The sequence below is a fragment of the Rhinoraja longicauda genome, chromosome 30, assembly GCF_053455715.1.
Source record: "Rhinoraja longicauda isolate Sanriku21f chromosome 30, sRhiLon1.1, whole genome shotgun sequence".
Classification (NCBI taxonomy): domain Eukaryota; kingdom Metazoa; phylum Chordata; class Chondrichthyes; order Rajiformes; family Arhynchobatidae; genus Rhinoraja; species Rhinoraja longicauda.
Window position 1 is genome coordinate 14,361,373 of NC_135982.1, and position 25,997 is coordinate 14,387,369.

The window sequence follows — 25,997 nt, forward strand, 5'->3', positions numbered from 1 at the left end:
CGGTGTATGAGATCTTGTCGACGAGTATTCTGGACCCACTGTTGACATCTGAAATTACAGAAAAGATTAAAAGGATTAACTTAAGAACAAATTTGATTATAACTGCAAACCTGCAGAATGGATGATATATCACTTAAGTGCAATTGTTTTCAGGGTTGGGGAGAGACCTGTATATCGAAGATGTATTTTTTTCTCTAATATGTCAATTTACCTTAAATGTAGAAATCACTTTTTAAAATAATCCTCCCAAATAGACCCTTTTTAGCATTTTCTTTCTATCCTCTTTTGGATCTAAGGCACGAGCAAGCGTGCCTTAGAACAAGAACAAAACCAAAAATGTACAGCAGTGTAAAAATTGATAACTTTACTATTAAAAGGATTTTTTAATTAAGTCATGCATACTTTATAGTCTTTTAAATTATTGTTACTATATGTTATTAGCATTGCCAGGTGTCTAGGATTGGGGAGGGGAAGCAACCATCCTGATCAGTCTGAAGAAGGGTCTCGACCTAAAACGTCACCCATTCCTTCTCTCCTGAGATGCTGCCTGACCCGCTGAGTTACTCCAGCATTTTGTGATACCTTCATCATCCTGAATGTTCCCACAAGAACTTGAGAGGGGAAAAAAAGCTCCCCAAAATGTATTCGCCTATTTTTATCACCAAATGCCCTCATACCTTTCCCGGAGTGGTTAAAAAAAAACCCAGCTTTAAATAACTTTCTAATGTACCGACGAACCTAATTTCCCTGGTGATGCTCTATGACCGTTGATGGGAGAACAGAAAAAATATTATCTCGACACAATTTAAAAAAAACGGCAGAAAATTATATTTTCTCACCTTTCTTTGTTCTTGGGGAACTTGAAGAAAGACAGGTCGGGTCGTTTGCTTTGGCGATTTGAACAGTTTACAGCAGAACAGTGAGCTGAGCTTGTAGAGGTGCATGTAGATGCCATGGCGATTCGCGTGATTCTGCTTACCAAAATGGCGCTGAAGTTTACCCATGGCCGACGACGTTTTAGGGTTGTGTGGTCTATTATCTTTGATTCATGCGACAGTACCAGGCCGTTCATCTTCGGGCGGGCTGCGTACTACGTCACGGCTTGCTGCGGACGTGGACGCAACCCTCGCCGTGCGCTCCTCTGCGTTGCACGTCACGTTCACGGTTGCTTGGCGGCGCGGAGCAGGCCCGAGGTCGAGAGGCGAGGCCTAGGGCGCGCAGAGGCGGCCCGCCGCTGTTGCTGCCGCCGCCGCCGCCTTGGTAACTCTGCCTCCCTCCCCGCCACACACAGGTCAGTGCGCCCATGGCCCCCAAGCAGCAGTTGGAGAAGGCGGCCTGGCAGTGGGCGGAGAGCGTGAGGCCGGAGGAGGTGCAGCAGGAGCACATCGAGCTGGCGTACCGGATCCGCCTGGGGTCGTGCCGGAGGGACGCCCGCAGGTAATTTGGGGGTGACCGGGAGGGTGGGACAACCGCCGCTCCAAGGCCAAGGGGCGAGAACGGCGGCCCGCTGACCCTCGGCCCGAAGGCGGTTAGGATGACCATGCAGGAGGAGACTTTATCGAGAGTATTAAAGAAGTGCAGACGCTTGAGTGAAGAAGGGTCTCGATCCGAAACATCACCCACTCCTTTTCCCCAAAGAAGCTGCCTGTCCCACTGACTTACTCCAACATTTTGTGTCTATCTTCGGTGTTAACCAGCATCTGTAGTTCCTGCGCAGGAGGAGATTTTTAGACTCGCACTCTGCTCCCCGCCGTGAGCATGTTGTGTGCTGGATAGACTGACTTGAAGCTCATATAAACTAATACGTGGATTCATGCGTGATCGGCTTATCTACTGTAAATTCCTGGATCCACTGGCATTTGACCACGGTGCAGAGAAATAAACCTATATATATACTGTGAAGATAGACACAAAGTGCTGGAGTAACTCAGCGGGACAGGCAGCATCTCGAGAGAAGGAATGGGTGACGTTTCTGGTCGAGACCCTTCTTCAGACTGAGAGTCATGGGAGAGGGAAACCAGAGATAAGGCTGAGTTGCTCCAACTGTTTGTCTTTGGTGTGAACTGACATCTGCCCTTCCTTCCGACCATATATACTGTGTGTCTTTTGAAGTTCAAACTGATGTACTTGAGATTGGCATTCTGGTTTAGTGCCATTTTAAGTATGCTACGACTGGCCCATTTTGCAGCAGGTGGCTGTAAAGTGATTGGCAGTGGTCTTGATGAACATGATATTTCCTTCCTGTTAGCCGGAGGTTTTTTTGGTCTGTGTGGAATTGACATACAATGCTGTACACTTTGAAGTGTTGGCATGGTCAGCATTTAAAGGCTGAAGGCCGGAAGACGTTACATCGTAAGTGTAGGTTGGCAAGGATATGGCGTCTGACTGAAATAAAACAGCAAGTGCTGAAAATACCCAACAAGTTGGGCGATATTTTTGGAGAGAGAAACATAATTGTACGTTTTAGGTCAGTAAACTTCATTGACTCTGGTACTCACTGCACGGACACTGTCTGACTTGCTGAGTATTTTTCAGCATTTTCAGTTCACTAAATTTCTAGTATTTACAGAATTTTGCTGGGTAAAATAACTATGTTCTTTTCTGTTGATATTAGAGTGCAGATGAAGCCTTGTGTTTGGATCACACTTAGAAAACTGAACTCAGTTTAGTTTAGAGGGACAACATGGAAACAGGTTCTTCGGTCCACCAAGTTTACACACACGTTGATGCAAGTTATATGTTATCTCCCTTTCTCGTCCACTCCTTTCACACTTGGGCAATTTACAACAGCCAAATTCCCTACAGATCTGCACGTCTTTGGGATATGGGAGGAAACCAGAGAACCTGAAGGAAACCCACGTGGCCACAAGGAGAATGTCCTACTGTCCGTCCGACAGTAACCATGGTCAGGATTGAACCTGGATCATGACAGTGTGGGACACCAGCTCTACCAACTGTGCCATCTCAGTTCTGGTCTCGGAGATAGAGGAAAGTTCGAAAAGGGATTTACTACAATGGTGTCAGCACTGAACATGGAATTATCTGGAATCACTGGTCAGGATTGCATTGTTTCTTTTTAGTGAAAAAACACAAAGAATTACCTGCTTGATTCATAAATAAAACCAAAACTCTGAGGAGAATCTTCTTGAGTCTGGAAGTAACAAGAATGTAGACTTGTTACGGCAAGGCGTGACGTATATGTGTTAAACCGCAAAAAGGTTAGCGGGACGTCGTTTGCGGGCCGATCCAGTCGAGAGCGACGGAGGAAGGCCCTGCATAAGCCTGGGGCTTACCAGGATTGGGAACTGATCCTGTGGGCTGACCGGACTTGGACTGTGGTAATGGCACCAAAACATGGTAGCGCCTGCATGCGTAAATAGGTAAAATGAATTTCACAGTGCAGTTGCACATGTGACAAATAAAGAACCATTGAGCCATTGAAATGAGGAAGAAAGGAATTGGAATTGAGTATGTTCATAAGCTGGTAGGCAGTTTGTGTGAGACAGACACGTTCAGTTTGCATGAATGGAATGTAGTTCGACATAATAAGATATAATCATGTATATCTAGGTTTAGGATTATTATTGTCATGCGGTGAAGGCAGAGTGAAGAAAAAGGTACCGGATTGCAGAATATAGTTTCGCAGCATTGAGACAAAACAGTTTGAGAGCAAATGACCAATGTTTGTCCCACCCCCCTGACATCAGTCTGAAGAAGGGTCTCGACCCGAAACATCACCCATTCCTTCTCTCCTGAGATGCTGCCTGACCTGCTGAGTTACTCCAGCATTTTGTAAATAAATACCTTTGAAATGTTTGAATATTGTAGGTTGGAGAATCGGGATTGTACCCCAGTTTATGAATTGACCGTTCAGGTATAATAGGTGAAGAAGTTGTTCCTGTTTCTAGTGGTATGTGCTTTAAAGCTTCAGAGTCTTCAGCCCAACGGGAGAGGGAGAAGAAGGAATGACTGGGGTGGGAAAGGTCCTTGATTATGTTAGCTCTTTTCCTGAGGCAGTGTGAAGTGTAGATGGAGTCAATGGTGGGGAGTCTGGTCTCCGATGGGATGAGCTACATCCACAACTCTGCAATTTATTGCAGTCTTGGGCAGAGCAGTTCCCAAACCAAGCTGCGATGCAACTCAACTGTATTATTTCTCCGGTGCATTTGTAGAAGTTTGTAAGAGTTGTTGAAGACGTGCGTATTTCCTCAGTCTCCTGAGCAAGTGGAGACGTAGGTGTGCTTTTTTGGCTGTTACTTCAATATGGTTTGTCCTCAACAGTATATTGGTGATATTTACACTTGGGGACTTGAAGCTCTCAACCATTTCCACTTTGGTACCATTCATGATGGTAGGGGCATATACGCCACTATGCTTCCTGAAGTCGATAACTAGCCCCTTCGTCTTGCTGATATCAAAGGCCCTGACACCATATTACTAAGTTCTCTATCTTCTTCACCTACTCCATCTCATCATTGTTTGAGATTGTGCCCACCACAGTGGTGTCATCTGCAAACTTGTAGACAGAGTTAGAGCAGAATTTAGCCGCATACTCATGAATGTATAGAGAGTATAGTAGGGGGCTGAGAACGCATCCTTGCGGAGCACCAATGTTGAGAATTATTGTGGAGGATGTGTGGTGGCATATCCTCGATGATTGTGGTCTGTGGGTCAGGAAATTGAGGAATCTGTGGCAGAGGAGGACTGTTATTTTTAGTATGTTTTAAAGTTAAAGTTAATGTTCTCTGGTTTGTTTTATGTGGGGGATGGGGAGGGGATTGTGGGAACTGTTTTTCAATCTCTCACCTTGCCAGAGATGCAATTGTTTCCCGGGTCGTATCTCCAGTCGCTCTGCGGCCTAACATCATGGAGCTGGAGGCCTCGCTCGGGATTGACTTTGAACCCCACCGCGGGGCGTGGACTTACCATTGGAGCCAATCCTTTGCCTGGGATCGATGCTCCAATTGCGGCCTGCGGACTTTAACATCGAGGAGCTCGCAGTTTCGGGTAGAGACTGACATCGGTAGCTCCAAATCGCAGAAGGTTTTTGACCAGCCCCGGCCCGGGGTAGATCGCCCAGCACGGGGAGATGTGATTTCCCCCCGATGCAGGAGCTTGATCACCCCGATACGGAGGGCCTGACCGCCGGCTACGGGAGTCAAGATCGTCCCGTCAACGGAAGGCTCGAGGCCCCCGACCGCGGGAGAACAAAGAAGGGAAGAGATTGAACTTTTTTTCGCCTTCCATCACAGTGATGAATGAGGTGGATGTCTATGTTAAATTTTATTTTATGTGGCTGTGTGTCTTGTTGCTTTTTACTTAGTATGGCTGTATGGTAACTCAAATTTCACTGTACCTTATGGTACATGTGACAATAAATTGAATCTTGAGAGTCTTGGGTAGAGGAGTTTGCTCCAGGTTGCCTGGTCTGGTTTGGCAAATCAAACGCCCAGGAACAAAGAAGATTACAAGTGGTGGATATTGCTTGATCCATCATGAGTACTGACCTTCCCACCATCGAAGGGATCTATCAGAGGCACTGTCTCAAAAAGGCATCATCAAAGACCCACACCACCCTGGCCTTGCTCTCATTTCGCTCCCACCATTGGAAAGAAGACATGCATCTGTAAACCATGACCACTGGGTTTAAGAATAGCTTCTTCCCAACAACCATTGGGGTCTTGAACATTACACAGCACTAGCTATGAACAATGGACTGTCTTATTGCACTAAGGACTTTGGGCTTTTTTGCATTCGTATTGGGATTTTTAATTAATTGATTTTTTTTTGTTTATAGATTATCTATGAGTATTGTGTTTTCAGGCCTGTAATGCTGCTGCAAGGAAGAATTTCATTGTTTCATTGTCGGTATATATGACAGTTAAACACTCTTGAAATCTGGAGATGAGTTTAGATGGCACTATGGTGCTGAAGGCAGGGCTATAATCAATAAATAGGAGCCTCACGTAGGAGTTCTTGTATGGGCTTTCCAGAAATTAGTTTAGGGCCAGGGAGATGGCATTTGCTGTGCGGCAGTATACAAACTGCAGTGGATCAATGCTATCTGGGAGGATTGAATTCATGTGCTCCAACATCAGTCTCTTGAAGCACTTCATGATGGTGGATGTCACTGCATGTTAATCATTAAGGCACACTACCTTATTTATCTTTGGCACAGGGATAATAGTAGTCTTAAAGCAGGTGGAAACCTCAAAATGTAGTAGTGAGAGGTAAAAGAAATCTGAATACCTCTGCTAATCCATACAGGTCCTAAGGACATGGTCAGGGACTCCATTTGGGCCAGTTGCTTTCCACCCATTCGCTCTTGGGAAGGCCGATCTGGCTTGTGTCTGCCACAATGATTGTTGGTACACATACACCCCAGGCGGCTGACGTTCTTCCACCGACCTTCGGTTCAAAGTGAACATAGATTGCATTAAGCTCATCTGGCTGGGATCCCTTGCCACTGATACTGCCTGACTTTGTAGCCCGTTATAGCTTGCAAGCCTTTCCGCAATTGACGGGTGTGTGAGCCATTGTTTGGGGACTCTAGCTTGGTCCGGAATTTCCACAGCATCCTTCATGGCTTTGCAAAAATGGTAAGATGGATTTTGTTGTATTGCTCAAGTTGGCCTGGCTTGAACGCGGCAGACTCAGACTTTAACTGGAGTATGCCTCACAATTTATCTATAGTTTCCTTTTTTTGGAACACGCATATTGTCGTCTTTGGTATGCATTCCTCTACATGCTGATGAAGTTTGTGATAGACGTGACATACTCATTTAGGTTAGCCACAGAGCCCTTGAATACGGACTAGTCCACCGACTCGAAGCAGTCATGAAGAAGCTCATCTGTTTCCTCAGACCAGTTGCATCTTTCTGTACGGTATCCTCATGCTTCAGTTTCTGCTTTCATGAGTTTATTGTCATATGCACAAGCACAGTGAATTACAGGAAAAATTAAAATCTTGCTTGTAGCAGCATCACAGTCACATAGACAACACAAAAAAACACATTATATATCAATTACACACGACTTCTGCAACAGCATAAAAAGAAAAAAGACTCCGCAATATGCATGACAGTGCAAATACGAATAAACTAACAAATCTATGGTAGTGCAAGAAGTGGTCTGTAGTGTTCTGCTGCCGAGGTAGGATTTGGGTTGTGCAGGTCAGATCAAGTAGCTGTTTCTAAACCTCGGTGTGGGTCTTCAGGCTTCTTGCCAGATGGAAGCAGCAAGAGGAGGATATGGCTTGGATGGTGGTGATCCTTGGAGATGGATGTCACCGCTTTGAGACAACGGCTCATGTAATGCTTTGATAGTGAGTGGAGCTGTGCTTGTGATGGGCCATGCAGAGCCTGCTATTCTCTGCAGCCTCTTGTGTTCCTGTGTGTTTGAAATGCCATATCAGGCCATGATGGAATCAGTTCGGATACTTTCTGCAGTGCATCTGTCGAAGTTTGTTGGGCTATTCGGTGATGTGCCAAATCACTTTAAACTTCTATTAAAGTAGAGGTGCTGGAATGCCTTCTTAATGATTACATCTATGTGCAAGACTCAGGACAGGTTATCGGAGATGTTAATGCCCAGGAACTTGAAGCTGCTAGCTGTGAGCATCACTGGCCCTCTATTGAAAATCAGCAGGTGGCCTCCCAAACCCTCCCCCCTTTTTTTTTAACTCAATGAGAAGTTCCTTGGTTGTGTTGACTTTGAAAGAGAGGTTGTGCAGCACCATTCAACCAAGTGTTCTATCTCTCTCATGTACACTAACTCATCACCCATCATTCTGCCAATAACAGTGGTGTCATCGGCAAATTTGTAGATACATTAGAACTAAGCTTAACCGCACAGTCATGGGTGTACAGAGAATAAAGCAGGGAGTTAAGCACGCAGCCTTGAGATGCACCTGTGTTGATGGTCAGTGAGGAGGAGTTGCGGTTACTGATCCACACTGACTGAGGTCTACCTATGAGGAAGTCCAAGATCCCATTGCAAAGGCTCAGACCCCAGGTCTTGGAGCTTGGACTGAGTTTGGAGAGGAATATAGTGTTGAATATCAAGCTGTCGTTGGTGAACAGCATCCTGCTTTATATGTTTCTGTTACCCCGGTGGTTCAGAGTGGGGTAGAATCTTCTGTTAAGACAGATCACTATGTTCTCTTAGGGTGCCAGTACACAGGACTAAAGGTTCAGGAGCGTATCATGCACGTGGTAGCGAAATAAAACACAACTTATTCTTTGTAATTTTTTTAAAAAGGACAGTGCTGGAGTACCAATGGGTCAGGCAGCATCTCTGGAGAACAGAGATGAAAACGTCCATGTTTCATCCATGTTATTCCAGTACTTTGTGTCTGTTTTGGTTAACCAGCATCTGCAATTCCTCGTGTCTTCATTTTTATGATACCTCATTACTGTTACCATTTCAGTTGTTTCCATTAATTTCACAACATTAGTGTGAGGTTTAATTGGTGGAAAGTTAAATAGCCAATTGTCTGTTAGCAGCATAAATATAGTTCAGTGAGATTAAGAACTATTTTCCAAGGCAGCCCTTTGATTATCGTTACACAGGTGAGTCAGCAATGTGTGCTCAGCTAAGCAGGATGACAGAATGTGGTTGAAAACATTAGATCAAACTTAGGAAATAAAGAAACAAACTGATGGAGGAACTAAGTGGATTAGGCAGAATCTGTGGAGGCAAAGGAATGGTCCATGCCCTGAAACATCAACCATCCTTTTGACTCCACAGATGCTGCCTGATCTGCTGTGTTCTTCCAACAGTTTGTTTTTTGATGCAGATCCCAGCATCTGCAGTCTCTTGTGTCTTCAAACTTATGGAATACTTATAGTGAGATCAGAAAAAATATTTGGTTACAATTGCAATTATTAAATATGACGGTCAGGCCTCTTTGTTTCCTATCATGGAGGAATTAATTTCTTTTAAAGCAAAATGACAGTATATGTTCAAAATGGTCTTCATTTGGGCAAAAAATCTTCTTGCAGAATAAAAATTATAATTTTGTTTATACTAAATCAATTAATCTTCTTATTGGATATTGTCAACCTCAAAGCAAGACCATTTGACTTCATTCTTCAGGCTGGGGCACATTAAAGGATATTCTCGATGTGCTAGTTCAGTATTTGTAGCATTAAGGTTATAATGATTGAAGTGTTGTATGAATATAGCAAATATAAAAGACCAATTGGTACATCTATACTCCAGTTGCCACCAAGTGCAAGGGCTTTCATTGTTCCATATCAATCAGCATTTATTAAAATTGTAACTAAGTAGAAAGATTTACAAAAAACCTGGAGCAAACTGTCTCTAACTTTCCTGATAGTGATCAAAACTGATTTTTTTTTCTACTTAGTGTTATCAGTCTATTTCAGGAATATATCAAGCTGCTGTATTTGCAGTGAATATACAATGCCAACGTGAACAGAGACAGTTTCAAAACTTGAAACAAATATTAGGAATAGAAACAGGTTGAAGCCTTTCAACCCCTCTGTTCATTGAATAAAATCATAACTGACCTGTTGCCTTACTGCTGAATCCCGTGTGCCTTGATTTCCTAATATACAAAAATCTATTTGTCTTGAATGTAGAGCTATCTTGGATACACATTTCAAAGGTCCACTGTTCTTTGGGTGAAGTTCTTCTTATTTCTGACCTGAATGGCTGATACATTATTTGAGTCTGACCCCTGAGGTAACAACATGAGCTCTACCCTGTCAAGCTCTGCAAGAATTGTATGTTTCAGTGAGATGACCTCAGGATGTGAGAATATAGACTCACTAGTTAATAGGCTGATTTGCGACTGAAAATTGTCTCGTGTATCATATCATATCATATATATACAGCGCGGAAACAGGCCTTTTTGGCCCACCAAGTCCGCGCCGCCCAGCGATCCCCGCACATTAACACTATCCTACACCCACTAGGGACAATTTTTTACATTTACCCAGTCAATTAACCTACATACCTGTACGTCTTTGGAGTGTGGGAGGAAACCGAAGATCTCGGAGAAAACCCACGCAGGTCACGGGGAGGACGTACAAACTCCTTACAGTGCAGCACCCGTAGTCAGGATCGATCCTGAGTCTCCGGCGCTGCATTCGCTGTAAAGCAGCAACTCTACCGCTAGGTGGAAGGAAGGCAAAATGGCAGGCAGGATGTGGGAGAGAATTGATGGATATAAAAGAGAAAACATAATGGGATTAATGGGGTGGCTTTGAGAGCTGACATGTACTTGATAGGTTGAATGATGTCTTATGTTATGAGAAATATAAACACAAGCAAATATCGCATTTTAAAAGAAACAGGCTGCTTAATCTTTACTCGAATGGCAAAACTATCATTCCAGAAATTATTCTGATCGAGCATTGCTCAGCTCCCTTTATCACAAGTGCATCCATTTAATATACAGTGAACAGTCTTATACACAGAATTTCAGATGTAGTATCACCAGGGCCTTGTGTAAATGGAACAAGACATGTATTCAAATCCTCTTGTAATATAGCCCGACAGATTGTTTGTCCTTTTAATTTCCTGGTGTACTTGCATGTTAACTTTCAGTGATAGATATGCAAGGATATCGGGTCCCTTTGAACACCACCATCTTTCAATCTCTTACCAGTCACAAAATACTCCACTTTTTTTGTTTTGTGTTTTTCAAAGTCGATGACCTCCACCTTATATTCCATCTGCTACGTCCTTGCCAATTCATGTAATCTGTTTTTATCCTCCTGAATCCTCTGTGTGCATCAACAGGCTTTCTATTATATATGAACTAATATTTCACATATTTCATATAACTTTAGATAGTTCCTCTGTCCCTCCCTTCCCCTCCTCCTTCCCAGATCTTCCTGTCTCCACCTATATCCTTCCTTTGTCCCGCCACCCTGACATCAGTCTGAAGAAGGGTCTCAACCCGAAACGTCACCCATTCCTTCTCTCCCGAGATGCTGCCTGACCTGCTGAGTTACTCCAGCATTTTGTGAATAAATGCCTTTGAGTGTACCAGCATCTGCAGTTACAGAATACAGAGGTAACAGAATACAGAATACAGAATACCGAGGTACCGAACAAAATTACATTTATTTACTTATATATATATATGTACATGCACGCACACACGTTGAGACCCGAATATATGTGCATGTATTTATCTCTTGCTTTCCTTCTCCAAATAATTTATTAAACTGCGAACACCAGGGGCCCAGCACTAATCTCTGTGGTATCCCACTAACTCAAAGATCCTAACCTAAATATAATCCATTCGAACTCCTTATTTCGTATTCATTAACTAGACCTCAATTTACCCCAATACCACCTGTTCGACTTTTGTTTAATAATACTTATTTTTATGGAACATTTTTGAAACTCCAAATACACTATGTCAGCTGGCTCCTCCATATTCTGCTAGTTACAACTTCAAAATATTCTTAACAAATTTGACCAACATAACTTTTTTAAATCCATCTTTACTGTGTCTACTTTTGAAAACTATTTTCGAACTGCATTGTTACTTCCTTAATAATATAGTCTAGATTTTCCTACTTCTTATGTCAGGCCAACTGAGCTATCATTGCCTAGTTTACCTTTACTTCCATTTTTAAATTCTGGGATATATATTTTAAACTTCTCAGTCTGTGGGCACTGTTTTGGAATCTAGAGAAATTTGCAAAATGACACCCAGTGCATCTGCTATCTCCATAGCCACCAGCTGTAAAAGCCTGGAATGTAGGTCAACAAGTCCTGAGGGTTATCACCTTTCAGTCCCATCAACATTAATTGTTTACTAGCATTAGTTTCTGTAAGTTTCTCCTTCAGAACATGTTGTTCTGTACTGCTTTTTCCGGAAACTTTTATGTAAGACAGGCAAAAACATGCGTATTTCCTGACATTTCCATATTCTTAAACATGATTTGTTTTAGTCTGTAAGTGACCCAAATTAGCATTCGCTAATCTTTTGCTTACAACTCTGCCAAACATTGCATCGGACTAATATACACCTCTTCATTCTGATTAGCTAGGGCTTATTGTAGTTAACTAAAATTAAGCAATTATTTTCCAATTTTCAGACTGGCATGCACATATTTTTAATACCTATTTCCATAACAGGACCTTTGTTTCCATTAAATATCTTCCTAACCCTCGGCCCTGCATTTGCATTAAGATCTGATAACCATTTTTCCTCATTGATAGTTCTGCTGGTGCAAAAGGTTTTCATGACATTTTGTAATAAATGTGACCCCAGTGTTTTCATTCAGATATGGTAAAAAAATAAAAGTACAAAATGGTACTCTGCGGGGTTCTAATAACCGTGAGAATTATTGGCATTAAGGATCATCCTTCATCTTCAAAAATGTGCTTCTAAATTTCAGGATTTTCTTTCCTGTCCTACAGTACTCTGTCCTGCATAATAACACATAATTCAGCATCTGGCCACTTATTAGTCTAGATTGTGAGCTGAGTGTATGGCCAGGGCCAGGTTCCAGATTGGGTCGGGATCACCAGTGGTCATGAACATGTACATTTGCAGCCAGAGTCTGGCTCCAGAGTGCTCGTGTGTTTGGCCTGCCTTGACAAGGCGAAACATCAAGCTGAAAGCCAGATTTTATTTCTTTAAACTCACTAGTTTCACTGAAAAACGTATAAGCTGTGTAACAAGTAAAATAAAGTGAAATAAAAGTATGCTGTGGTATTAATAGAAATAAGAACCGATAGTCCAGAAAATCTGCTGGTTGATCACCAATGCCCTGGGAGTGCCAGATTATCAGAGTTTGATTGCATATGTTTAATATCTTGTTAAAAGTTTTTAAACTCAAAATATATCATGGAGTACTGTGTGCAGTTCTGATTGCTGAGCCATAAACATGATGTCATTAAGTTTGAGGGGTACAAGAGAGATTACTGGGACCTGCATGCTTGAGGTATAGGAAGAGGTTGGATGGCCTGGGATTTTTTTCTTTGAAGTGTAGCAGGCTGAATGTGACCTTATTGAGGTGTACAAGATCATGAGGGACATGGATAAAATGAACAGTCAGTCTTTTTCCCAGGGTTGAGGATTTGCAAACTCAAAGGCAGGAAAGACTTAAGAGGGACCACAGGCAACCTTTTCACTGAGGGTAGTCCATATCTGGGATGGGCTGCCAGACAAAGCTATAGAGGTGAATACAATTCCAACTTTTGAAAGGTATTTGGATAGATATAAGGATAGGAAAGGTTTAAAGGGCTATGGGTCAATAGCCCAGTATGCCAACATGGACAAGATGAGCCAAAGGGTTTGTTTCTGTGTTGTACAGCTGTATGATTCTATGATGTTCTTAAAAAATCTTTGAAAATGTGTAATAGCATTGCCATCTTGTGGGAATCCCTGCCTTGTGACTGTTCAAAATAGAGGAGCATATTTAGATGGCGCAAAGAAAATCAGTCATATTGTCAATAGTTGAAGGGATGCACCAGTTTCCAAACTAAGCAGGAATCGCCATAGCAAGTGCCTCCTCCTCCACCAGTGCTGGAGTCTGCTGATCCCAAATTAGCCTCATCTGTCATCTCAAACTCATGGAATGACATGTGATCCTTATCCTTGAGGGAATGTCCAAGGAGAAGAATGTGATTTCTTAAATATATGGATTGCTGAAGATACAAGTAGTTCTTGATTAACAGGTGTTTTCATAATGTGAATTGGATATAATGCGATTGATGCATCAGGGAACACTATTTGTATTAGATGGGCTGAATTTGTTCAAAAATAATTTTGAGAGGTGAGATTTGGAGAACCACTTAAAGTCACATTTAGTAACTTATTCTATTGCATGGATGCTCAACATAATAACATCTGATCAATATTTACAAATTCACGCAAGCTTCTCCTTTATTTTATTTTTATCTTTAATTTTTCAATTTGTAATCCACTGAAAAATCTAACTTTTTTCAGCATCACCTTTGGTAAGGTTCTACATTATGGACTAGTCTGGAATTTGCGATCACACAGAATCCGACGTGAGCTAGCTAATTGGATTCAAAATTTTTTGATCGGAGGCCTGTGACCAGTGTTGTGCCCCAGGGTTTGGTGCTGGGTCCACTATTGTTGTATACATTATAATTATGATGACAATGTGATCAACTTTGTTAGTACATTTGCAGATGACACTAAAATTGGTGATATAGCAGAAAGTGAGGAAGGATATCTAAGTTTAAACAGGATCTTGAACAGTTGGGAATGTGGGCCAAGGAATGGCAAATGGAATTAAATTCTGACATGTGTGAGATATTGAATTTTGGTATGTCATACCAGGGCAGGACTATATTAAACTAGACCAAGTGGACCCGTTGGGCCCAAACCTCTCCTGCATTGGTGCAGCACCCTCTCCTCTCCCCCTCCCCTCTCCCTTCCCCCCCTCCCTTCCCCCTCTCCCTTCCCCCCTCCCTTTCCCCCTCCCTTTCCCCCTCCCCTCCCTTCCCCCCTCCCTTCCCCCTCTCCCCCCTACCCCCTCCCTCCTCCACTGCCCCTCCCTCACTCCCCCCCTCCCCCCTCCTTCCCTAAGAGATAGATTTAAACTTTAAAATGTGGATAACTTTAAAAATATAATACCGATTTCAATGAAACTTCTTCCATTAGCACCAATGGTGAGTAAGGAGGGCCTAAAATTGTCGGCCTATCGTGTACCATTTTGGCTATAGTTCAGGAAAAAACAAATGAGAATTTTAGTATATAGATTGTAGAATCTTGGAGAGTGTTGCAGAACAGAGAGATCTTGGAGTACAGGTGCAGAGTTCCCTGAAAGTTGCAATTCAGGTGGACAAGGTGATGCAGAAGTCGTCATTGAAAAGGGCATTGTGTACAAAAGTTGGGACAACTGAAACAGTCGTACAAGTCGTCTGTGGGACCACACTTGGAGTACAGTGCAGTTCCTGTCACCCGGCTATAGAAGGGATATCATTAACTTGGAAACTATGCAGAAGATTCACCAGGATGTTACCAAACTTGTAAGCCTGAGCTATAGGGTGAGCTTGGCGCTCTAATCTTGCTGGTCCATAGAGAAGAATGTACCTGATGATCGTGATCTCCAAGTTCAAGATGTACATTTTATAGAATAGGTCACTAGATGGGGATTAGGAATGGAAGGTCCAGCTGTTTCTCCATCCTGACCTTTTTTCCTGATTGGTTTCGTCAATGCTTTTTGTCCTGCAGAGTTAAGAATCAAATAGAAACTATTTGGCGTGCTGAGCTCAATGTTTTACCTATTGAAATGATTTGCGGTGAGATAATTCATTCTAGCTTCTGGAATTTAAGATTAATCAAAAGAGTTTAATTGACATATGTACCAGGAATAGAACAATTCAATTTAATGATATCAGCAGCCTTTTTCACGTAGTGCATTCTGTAGATCCCTTTAAATAGTTCATACCCATCCTGGATTTAGCAATGTCCACTGCTTTCTGCAGCCTCCTTTGTTCCTGGGCGTTTGAGTTACTGAACCAGGCCAAGATACAACCAGTCAGTATGCTCTCTACCGTACATCTGTAAAAATTCATTAGAGTATTTGGCAACATTACGACTCTCAATCTTCTAATTTTCTATGGGAGTGGAGGTGGTGATGAGAATTTTTTTTGTGATTGCATTAGTGTGCTGGGCCCAGGATAGATCTTCAGAGATATAACGCCCAGGAACTTGAAGCAGTTGATTCTGCACCATTGTCCAGTCGGCGAAGACAGGTTAAGGGGTCCTCGGTTTCTCTTTCTGAATTTGCAATCAGATAGTAGGAGCTTCATGTTTTCTTCCTAAAATAGTTTTTTAATAATTGCAAGATTCGCTCAAGGTTTTCAATTTTTTTTACACGTTTTCATTTTTATGTTTGCTTTTCCAATGTAGACGCAACTGTAGGGGCAATCCAAACTGTTTAGTGGGTCTTGGTGAACATGTATGGCTGGGGGAAATTGATGAAAATAGCTTCCACAACATTGATGACCCCAATTCGGAAAGGAGATGCAAGGTGAGTAAGTACAGTGCATTATGGAGAAAGATTAGTGCAACATTACAGTGTTTAGAGTTCCTGCTCTCGGTCTCGATGCCCAATCCAGCACAAGTTGTGCTCAAAATTATGCAGGTTCTTTCCTAAACTGAAGTGATGGTTTTGACTTCTGCTCAAAATAATATGCATAACCACAAACCTGGAATCTTCAATGAGCCTTTATAATAAGTTTAGAAAATGTGTTTTTGCTTTTTAAAATAATCTGTAAGTGGGGTCCCTTGTGCAGCTTTATTAACATAGTTGAAAATGAGTTTATTCCAGAAACTAAGAAATTGTAATGTAACCTGATTTTAAATTTCTGAGCAGTTTAAAAATATAAACCAAATGATTTACTAACCTCATTGTTCTGCAGTAATCAATTCCTTAATAAAGCAGTAATTAATTTTTAGCAGTTGCCTTGCGAGCACACCCATAACTAAACCTCTCCGAGCAAACAGGTGCAATTAATGACATCGTGGAATGGTGTTTGAATTTATTTTTGTTCCTGAATCAGTTTTGGTGGGAGGTTGTCTTCTAACCAGAATTTTTAAAGTAAGTACAGAAGCTTGCAAAAAATAATTTGTACTAGATGTAATTTGGGATTAAAATCCATTTGTTATTAGTACCTATTTGGTGAACTAGCCTAACTTTATGCCGAGATCTGAATATTTTGAATACTTTTAATGTCTTACATGGATGTGTGTAAGTAGCTTAATTAGTGCTGAATTGGAAAGGATTGAAGGCATGTTTGTTTTTCCCGTCAGATTTAATTAAATATAAGCAAGAGAAACAAAGAATTTCACTGTACCTAGGTACCTGAAAATAAAGTATAATTTAATCATTGAGGTTTAGGCCCTCTTTGAGATGCCCTGCTTTTTTACTTTGCAGTTTTGTGTAGAATAAGATTACCAAAATGTTGCAAAATTATTTTTTGCCTTAAAGGGAGAATAGAGTCATAGAGTGCTACAGTGTGGAAACGGGCCCTTTGGCCCAACTTGCCCACACCGGACCCACATGTCCCAGCTACATTAGTCCCACCTACCCGCGCTTGGTCCATATCCCTCCAAACCTGTCCTATCCATGTACCTGTCTAACTGTTTCTTAAACATTGGGATGGCCCTAGCCTCAACTACCTCATCTGGCAGCTTGTTCCATGCACCCACCACCCTTTGTGTGAAAAAGTTACCCCACAAATTCCTATTAAATCTTTTCCCCTTCACCTTGAACCTATGTCCTCAGGTCCTCGATTCTCCAACTCTGGGCAAGAGACTCTGTGCATCTAAATAAGTATCTTATTATAAAGCATTGTTCATTAGCAGCTGCTGATTAAATGCCCTTGTGACCTTCGTCACCCCTATCTAAGTCGTATATTAATTAAAGTTTTTTAAAAAATCATACTCTCACGAAATGGTTAAACGTTCTTCATATCTGTGGTTAAGCTTCATTACCATTAAATTAGTTGGTGTACTCAAAAATTAACAACACTTGCATATTGTGCTTTACCAGCACTAAATATACCAATTTTTAAAATTGTAAATGCATGTTCTATGATATAAGTATTGAGATCACACATGCTGAAAGTTTTCGATTATTTACCAAACAAATATAATTAGTATTTTTTGGCTCTCCAAATCTGACAGTGCCAAAAATAAAGTGAGATCTTAACATTGCATTTTGATTCCTTGTATAAGCATGCATATCATGAATTTAGTGCTTAATTTTTGATAATTTTGACATGATTAGATGTCTGTAAAGTATTTCATTTTTATCTTGTAAACTCAGTTGTTTGGCAATTGGAGAAATTCTCATTCTCATTGATTGTTAAAGAGCCTTCATAATTCGTTACTTTCCTTTGTCTCCAGAATACTTTTGTAGGGCTAACTAATCTTGGAGCTACTTGTTATGTCAACACCCTGCTTCAGGTTTGGTTTCATAACCTTGAATTGCGACAAGCATTGTATCTCTGTCATAGTCCGCAAAAGGAGATGGGGATTGGAGAAGGGATTGAGGAAGATGCAGGTGAGTATTAAGGAAAACTGAGTAAACTTCAATTAAACTACAGTAAAGTCACCTCTGATATTTTAATTTACATTTTTCATCTTGTGAAGATGGACTAGACTCTCCATCAACTGCAGTTCAGTAATATGCTTTCTTGAGACAAATGTATCCAGAATTTGATCTGCAGGATCCTCTGTTAATTTTCATTGGGGGTTGAGAATAAAATGAAAATGTTACTACAGTGTTTTGTGCTCAAGTACTTTATTTGTTGAGTATTTGATCTCGGTCAAATTGAATGGAGAGGGATTGAATGAAAATGAGTGTAAAATCAACCTCACAAGCAGAATTGACAGTCTTAATGTGAAGCCACTTCTACTTTCTTAATCTGGAACATGTACATTTCCTCTTTGCAGTCATAAAGATATAAACTATCTGTCAAAGACCTTTTTAAGAATATATGTTGAGGTCATGACATCATTCTGCAATTTTCCTCAATGATGTTGTCTTGTTCATTAAATGTGTAAATCCATTGCCTCCTGATGTTTGAAATTGAACATTGCTGTGAAAGTTAATTAAAAAGTGTGGATGTGTAAAGGTAATCATTTGTAACATGAAGCCCCAATTTAGTTTTCTCTGAATCATTTCAAATAGCTTGTCTGAAGGCTTCATGACTGAGCAAGTATGACAGATAATGTGATCTTCAAATTGAAAAATCTTACTCCAATGCTGTTTACACACATCCCTGAAAAGCACTGGCTTTTTGTGATGTTTTACATTATATGGGCATTTTGATCTGTCTTGTCCCTACTGAGTTTATGCCCCATGTAGGTCTCCTCCTATATTTCATCTAATGCTTTCCACGTTTCCTTCTAATACCTACCCTTTGTCAAACATAGCGGGGCCTTCATAGCATGAATTACCATTAAGACCTATTCAGTTAATTGGTCCAAATTCCTTTTGAATTTACTTTCCATGATTACATGGTCTCAAAGTTTTGTGTCTGTCATATTTAGTGATATAAAATATCTATAAAAATACCTGCCAACATTCTGTTTTGGTCCACTGTGTGGGGGGCTAACAATTACCATGTTTAATTTATTAAAAAAGTAACTTCTGTGCTTGATTGCACCGTGCCATTTTATTTGAGGGCAGTGTTGACATTTTTGAGCACTGAATAAGCAGCTTTTTGGTAAATACAAGTATTTTTAGTTTAGTTTGGAGATATGGCGCGGAAACTGGCCCTTCGGCCCATCAAGTCCGCACTGACCAGCAATCTTCGTGCACTTGCACTATCCTGCACACTAGGGACAATTTACAATTATAAGAAACGAATTAACCTATAAACCTGAAAGTGTGCGAGGAAACTGGAGCACCCGGAGAAAACCCACATGGGTCATGGTGTGAACGTACAAACTCTGGTGTACTTTCCAGTGATGCCCAGATCCTAAAAAATAATATTTTTTTTAAATCAGCTGGAGTTTGCCCAATTATTGACGATGTCTGGATTGTGCATAAATGATCTGCCATGCAAGATTTACCCATTTGCATCTACAAAGCCAATCATTGAAAGTGGATTACTCTGTGTGGTGTTAGGATATATATATATAAAACATGTATTAATCATTGTAGAGCAAACAGTTATTTAACGTTGTGTGTTTTTGCCACAGAGTTTGAACCACAGTCCATCTGTGAACACCTTCAGTACTTGTTTGCTTTGCTGCAAAGCAGCAATAGACGATATATTGATCCTTCTGGATTTGTAAAAGCGTTGGGCCTGGATACGGGGCAGCAGCAGGCAAGTAGAAGTGGAATTAAATAACTGGTTAGTTAAGATATATTATCCATGTATTATCCGCACCGACCAGCGATCCCCGCACATTAACACTCTCCTACACTAGGGACAATTTTTACATTTACACCAAGCCAATTAACCTACAAACCTGTACGCCTATGGAGCTTGGGAGGAAACCAGAGTAGCCGGGGGGAAACCCACGCGGTCACAGGGAGAACGTACAAACTCCGTACAGACAAGCACCCGTAGCCAGGATCAAACCCGGGTCTCTGGCTCTGTAAGGTAGCAGCTCATGGTGCGCCATCATGCCGCCCAATCTGGTTTCAAAATTCATAATTGTGTTCAATTAATCACAACATTATTAAATCAAATTCTATTTACCTCTAGTTGTTTGTCTCTTTTCAGATGTTTCCTTTTCTGTTCTTAGCATTTTCTATTTTTATGTATTCAATTGCCATGTGTTATTTATGCTTTTGAAGACTTAATGATTAATTATGTGATTACTATTAGGAATATTGATAGTATTGTGTTTTTAACAATTTCATGTCCTGGCAAACTATTTATAGTAACTCAGAAGATGATTTAAATCTCAATTGCTAGATCTTTTAATCTATTGTAATTATGTCTACAGGATGCCCAAGAATTTTCCAAGCTTTTTATGTCATTATTAGAAGATACATTATCAAAACAGAACAACCCAGATGTACAGAATATTATCCAGCAGCAATTTTGTGGACAGTATGCGTATGTCACAGTGTAAGTGAACGAGAATTTTTTTAAAGGGCCTGGTTTCTATGCTGTTCTGTGACCTAAACTAAATAAAAGGAGGAGCTGAAAGAGGTGTGCAAAATGATGAGCAGCATAGTTAAAGAAGAAATATGAATCTTTCTGCATTAGCATAATCCCGTATGATCAAAGGCATACGGGTTAGATGAGGGGTGGTACTTGGCAGAATTAGAGAGGATTTAAGGAATAATTTTGCAGCCAGAGGCCGATTGAAGTCTGGAATGCACTGGTTGAGATGCTGGTGGAAGCAGGTAGTCTCACAACATTATGAACTCTTGAAATGGCAAGCCATTTTGCATTCTCCATTATAAATATTGCTCTCAATGATTGTCATGTCAGCTATTTACACTGAGCTTCACGTGAACAAGGAATTTCATTGTACACTGATGTACATGACAATAAACTAATCTGAATCATAGAACTGTGCTGGAATACATATAGATCGTCAAGCTCTTTTCAGTGTATTTATCACTGCAGGCTTTCTGAAACCAGCTGCATTCCATATATTCACTGGAGCAGTAAGAACAGACTGCATCATGGGTCCAGACAACACTAAATCCATCTTAGATTCTGGCACTGCAAGGTCTGATGACCCTAGATTTGAAGGGGGGAAGAAATGGGGACATTTTTCAGAGACAGACCTGGCATTAGTAGGCCATAGGCAAGCCAGGTGAAGAAAAGCTAAGCACTAACTTCCCAGAAGCATTAGCACTACCTCGGGAGACTTGGATGAGAACGATAGAAAAGGATGTGTTGTGATGCTGAAACGAATGCAAGACTTGCTGGCCAGCCTTCATGACAGAATGTTAAGAGATTAAATATCAAGGACATGCCTAATGTTATGCAGAGTTCATGAAGAACCAGGTTGTTCAATTTCCACTCTGTATCAGCCACTGTGGCTGCTCCCATATTACAAAAACTGATGGAGCTGTTTTCACAAAGGCACAGGCGGAAGCTCCTTAGTCTTCCTGTCCCAGTGGAGTATCAGGCTGATGCAATCAAAGCTTATTTAGCTCATTTATTGTCACCTGGGAGCAGTGACATTTATTGTCACCTGGGAGCAGTTTGTTGTCTTGAGAAAGCAGAGCGTTCACGTTCAAGCAAGCACACTGAGAAAATATATCTAATTCAGGTATACTGTAGGCCCACTTCGATCAAAATGACCATGATAGTTTAGTTTAGAGATACAGTGTGGAAATGGGCCCTTTGGCCCACCGAGTCCATGCCACCCAGTGATCCCCGCACATTAACACTATCCTACACACTAGGGACAATTTACAATTTTACCAAGCCAATTAGCATACAAACCTGTGCGTCTTTGGAGTGTGGGAGGAAATTGGAACTCCCAGAGAAAACCCACGCCGATCATGGGGAGAATGTACAAACTCCGGACAGACTGCACCCGTAGTCATGATCGAACCCGGGTCTCTGGCGCTGTAAGGCAGCAACTCTACTGCTGCGCCACCGTGCTGATCAAATGATGTTGCATTTGTTTTCACAAGAAATAGAAAAAATGCTGAACATTTAATGCACTAATTAAATGTACCATAGTTTTCTTTCCAGATATACTGCAGTGGACAAATGACTTTGATTTGGCTATTTTAGTTCATGGGGATAAGGTTATAAAATTTTATTGGATTCTACAATATGGGCAGTGGATTAGTGAAAATCTACTTTAATCAGAATCAGAATAGCCTTTATTGTCATCCCAAAAAATGTCTTTTGGACAAAATTCCGTTACCCACAGTCCAACAATAAGAGCAATAAAAATAAGCAATAATACACACAATCACAAACCAACACAAAACAAAAAAAAGAAACGTCCATCACAGTGAGTCTCCTCCAGTCACCTCCTCACTGTGATGGAAGGCCAGAATGTCTTTTCTCTTCCCCCGCCGCCCTCTCCCGCGGTCAGGCTTTTGAAGTTGCCACGTTCCAGGCCGCGCCAGACGGTGAAAGGGCCGCAGCGGGCCGACCCTAGCCCCACGATTCGGGGCAGGCGAAGACGCTGCCGCTGCACGTCGGGGCGGTCGTGGCTCCCATGCAAAATCATTGTCTTTGCCTGCACTTATGATACAAAGTGAGTAAGCACTTTCAGCATAAATTTATGGAACGTCACTACCAGGTATACACCTACAAAAAGACGACCTGTCAGTTTAAAAAAAAAAAGTGCATTGAGGATTTCAAAATGAGTTCCAGATAGATCGTTTCTGAAAAGTTCCTTTATAAATGGATTCTTAGAACAGCTTGTACTGGAGCCTACCAGGGAGAAGGCAATTCTGGATTTAGTGTTGTGTAATGATCCTGATCTGATAAGGGGACTAGAGGTAAAAGAGCCATTAGGAGGCAGTGATCACAACATGATAAGTTTTACTCTGCAAATGGAAAGGCAGAAGGGAAAATCGGAAGTGTCAGTATTACAGTATAGCAAAGGGGATTACAGAGGCATGAGGCAGGAGCTGGCCAAAATTGACTGGAAGGAGGCCCTAGCAGGGAAGACGGTAGAACAGCAATGGCAGGTATTCCTGGGAATAATGCAGAGGTTGCAGGATCAATTTATTCCAAAGAGGTGGAAAGACTAAGGGGAGTAAGAGACACCTGTGGCTGACAAGGGAAGTCAGGGACAGCATAAAAATTAAGGAGAGGAAGTATAACATAGCAAAGAAGAGTGGGAAGACAGAGGATTGGGACTCTTTTAAAGAGCAACAAAAGTTAACTAAAAAGGCAATACGGGGAGAAAAGATGAGGTAGGAGGGTAAACTAGCCAATAATATAAAGGAGGATAGCAAAAGTTTTTTTAGGTATGTGAAGAGGAAAAAAATAGTCAAGGCAAATGTGGGTCCCTTGAAGACAGAAACAGGGGAATTTATTATGGGGAACAAAGAAATGGCAGACGAGTTAAACCGTTACTTTGGATCTGTCTTCACTGAGGAAGATACACACAATTTCCCAAATGTTCTAGGGGCCGGAGAGCCTAGGGTGATGGAGGAACTGAAGGAAATCCACATTAGGCAGGAAATGGTTTTGGGTAGACTGATGGGACTGAAGGCTGATAAATCCCCAGGGCCTGATGGTCTGCATCCCAGGGTACTTAAGGAGGTGGCTCTAGAAATAGTGGAAGCATTGGAGATCATTTTTCAATGTTCTATAGATTCAGGATCAGTTCCTGTGGATTGGAGGATAGCAAATGTTATCCCACTTTTTAAGAAAGGAGGGAGAGAGAAAACGGGTAATTATAGACCAGTTAGTCTGACATCAGTGGTGGGGAAGATGCTGGAGTCAATTATAAAAGGCTGAGCATTTGGATAGCAGTAACGGGATCATTCCGAGTCATTCCGGGGAAATCATGCTTGACAAATCTACTGGAATTTTTTGAGGATGTAACTAGGAAAATTGACAGGGGAGAGTCAGTGGATGTGGTGTACCTCGACTTTCAGAAAGCCTTCGACAAGGTCCCACATAGGAGATTAGTGGGCAAAATTAGGGCACATGGTATTGGGGGTAGGGTACTGACATGGATAGAAAATTGGCTGACAGACAGAAAGCAAAGAGTGGGGATAAATAGGGCCCTTTCGGAATGGCAGGCAGTGACCAGTGGGGTACCGCAAGGTTCGGTGCTGGGACCCCAGCTATTTACGATATACATTAATGACTTAGACGAAGGGATTAAAAGTACCATTAGCAAATTTGCAGATGATACTAAGCTGGGGGGTAGTGTGAATTGTGAGGAAGATGCAATAAGGCTGCAGGGTGACTTGGACAGGTTGTGTGAGTGGGCGGATACATGGCAGATGCAGTTTAATGTAGATAAGTGTGAGGCTATTCACTTTGGAAGTAAGAATAGAAAGGCAGATTATTATCTGAATGGTGTCAAGTTAGGAGGAGGGGGAGTTCAACGAGATCTGGGTGTCCTAGTGCATCAGTCAATGAAAGGAAGCATGCAGGTACAGCAGGCAGTGAAGAAAGCCAATGGAATGTTGGCCTTCGTAACAAGAGGAGTTGAGTATAGGAGCAAAGAGGTCCTACAGTTGTACCGGGCCCTGGTGAGACCGCACCTGGAGTACTGTGTGCAGTTTTGGTCTCCAAATTTGAGGAAGGATATTCTTGCTATGGAGGGCGTGCAGCGTAGATTCACTAGGTTAATTCCCGGAATGGCGGGACTGTCGTATGTTGAAAGGCTGGAGCGATTGGGCTTGTATACACTGGAATTTAGAAGGATGAGGGGGGGATCTTATTGAAACATATAAGATAATTAGGGGATTGGACACATTAGAGGCAGGAAACATGTTCCCAATGTTGGGGGAGTCCAGAACAAGGGGCCACAGTTTAAGAATAAGGGGTAGGCCATTTAGAACGGAGATGAGGAAGAACTTTTTCAGTCAGAGAGTGGTGAAGGTGTGGAATTCTCTGCCTCAGAAGGCAGTGGAGGCCAGTTCGTTGGATGCTTTCAAGAGAGAGCTGGATAGAGCTCTTAAGGATAGCGGAGTGAGGGGGTATGGGGAGAAGGCAGGAACGGGGTACTGATTGAGAGTGATCAGCCATGATCGCATTGAATGGCGGTGCTGGCTCGAAGGGCTGAATGGCCTACTCCTGCACCTATTGTCTATTGTCTAAATTGGCATCCTTGCACGTCAGGCAATATGAGTTAACATAAAATCTCATCTTATTTATTTCCCCTGGGCAACATGACTATTTTCAATGTCTGTTAAAATTTTCCTAAAGAGGCTAATGCTTTGAATTTGCTAATATATCAATGATGAAGCATTTTCACTGTTAATTGTATACAATTAGAATAGCAAATTAAGGTAAGAGGCAGATGGCCACTGCAGATGGAGTTAAATTGTGTTAAGTTGCTTTAGTGCAAGTAGCATATTTACTATTTACTATTGAGATATATTGAATGTTGTAGAGTTGCTGTTTCTTTATCAGCATTTATATTGTTTCAACAGTAAAATGCTCATGTTGATCTGCATGTTGTGTTAATGTTGGATGACATGCCATTTGAGATACCAAGTCTTCCAGTTATGTTTCCTTGCTTTGGCACTTAATTGCTTTCCTTGGCTTTTCTCCAATTTACATCTGGGTGTCTCTCGGCCAGTGTAATTAAAGACAATATCAAGAAACAATGGCAATTTGCTATACTAAATTTGGCTCGCTTTCTGTTGCAATGGTGTTCCTTATTTTGTTAACAATACTGTATACCTATTGTTATAAAACTTGTTCTTCAGAGTTGAGCAATGTCACAGGTTTTAACATGTGTCATTAGTTTAGAGATTTTATCTATGCTTTTATCTATGAGGCATCAACTTTGGATGAATAGTAGCATTGTTGATTGTCAGTTGTTGATCCAAACCGTATTCCAAAGATTAGGCTATCGTTGCACTGCAACTTTAAGGAGGTGT

The 25,997-nt window shown here is 41.5% G+C and overlaps 1 protein-coding gene across 5 annotated transcripts in view; it reads left to right on the top strand.

Moving 5' to 3' along the window:
• The first annotated feature begins 1,157 nt into the window (after positions 1-1,157).
• usp48 (ubiquitin specific peptidase 48) overlaps positions 1,158-25,997 on the top strand; it is an 85,695-nt gene continuing 60,855 nt past the window's right edge. For all 5 annotated transcript variants that reach the window (XM_078424988.1, XM_078424993.1, XM_078424991.1 and 2 more), the window contains exons 1-5: positions 1,158-1,437; positions 15,881-16,001; positions 17,882-18,038; positions 19,685-19,812; positions 20,441-20,565. In XM_078424988.1, the coding sequence (XP_078281114.1) occupies positions 1,304-1,437; positions 15,881-16,001; positions 17,882-18,038; positions 19,685-19,812; positions 20,441-20,565 (665 nt within the window). In that variant the 5' untranslated portion in view covers positions 1,158-1,303. The remainder of the gene's footprint in view (positions 1,438-15,880; positions 16,002-17,881; positions 18,039-19,684; positions 19,813-20,440; positions 20,566-25,997) is intronic.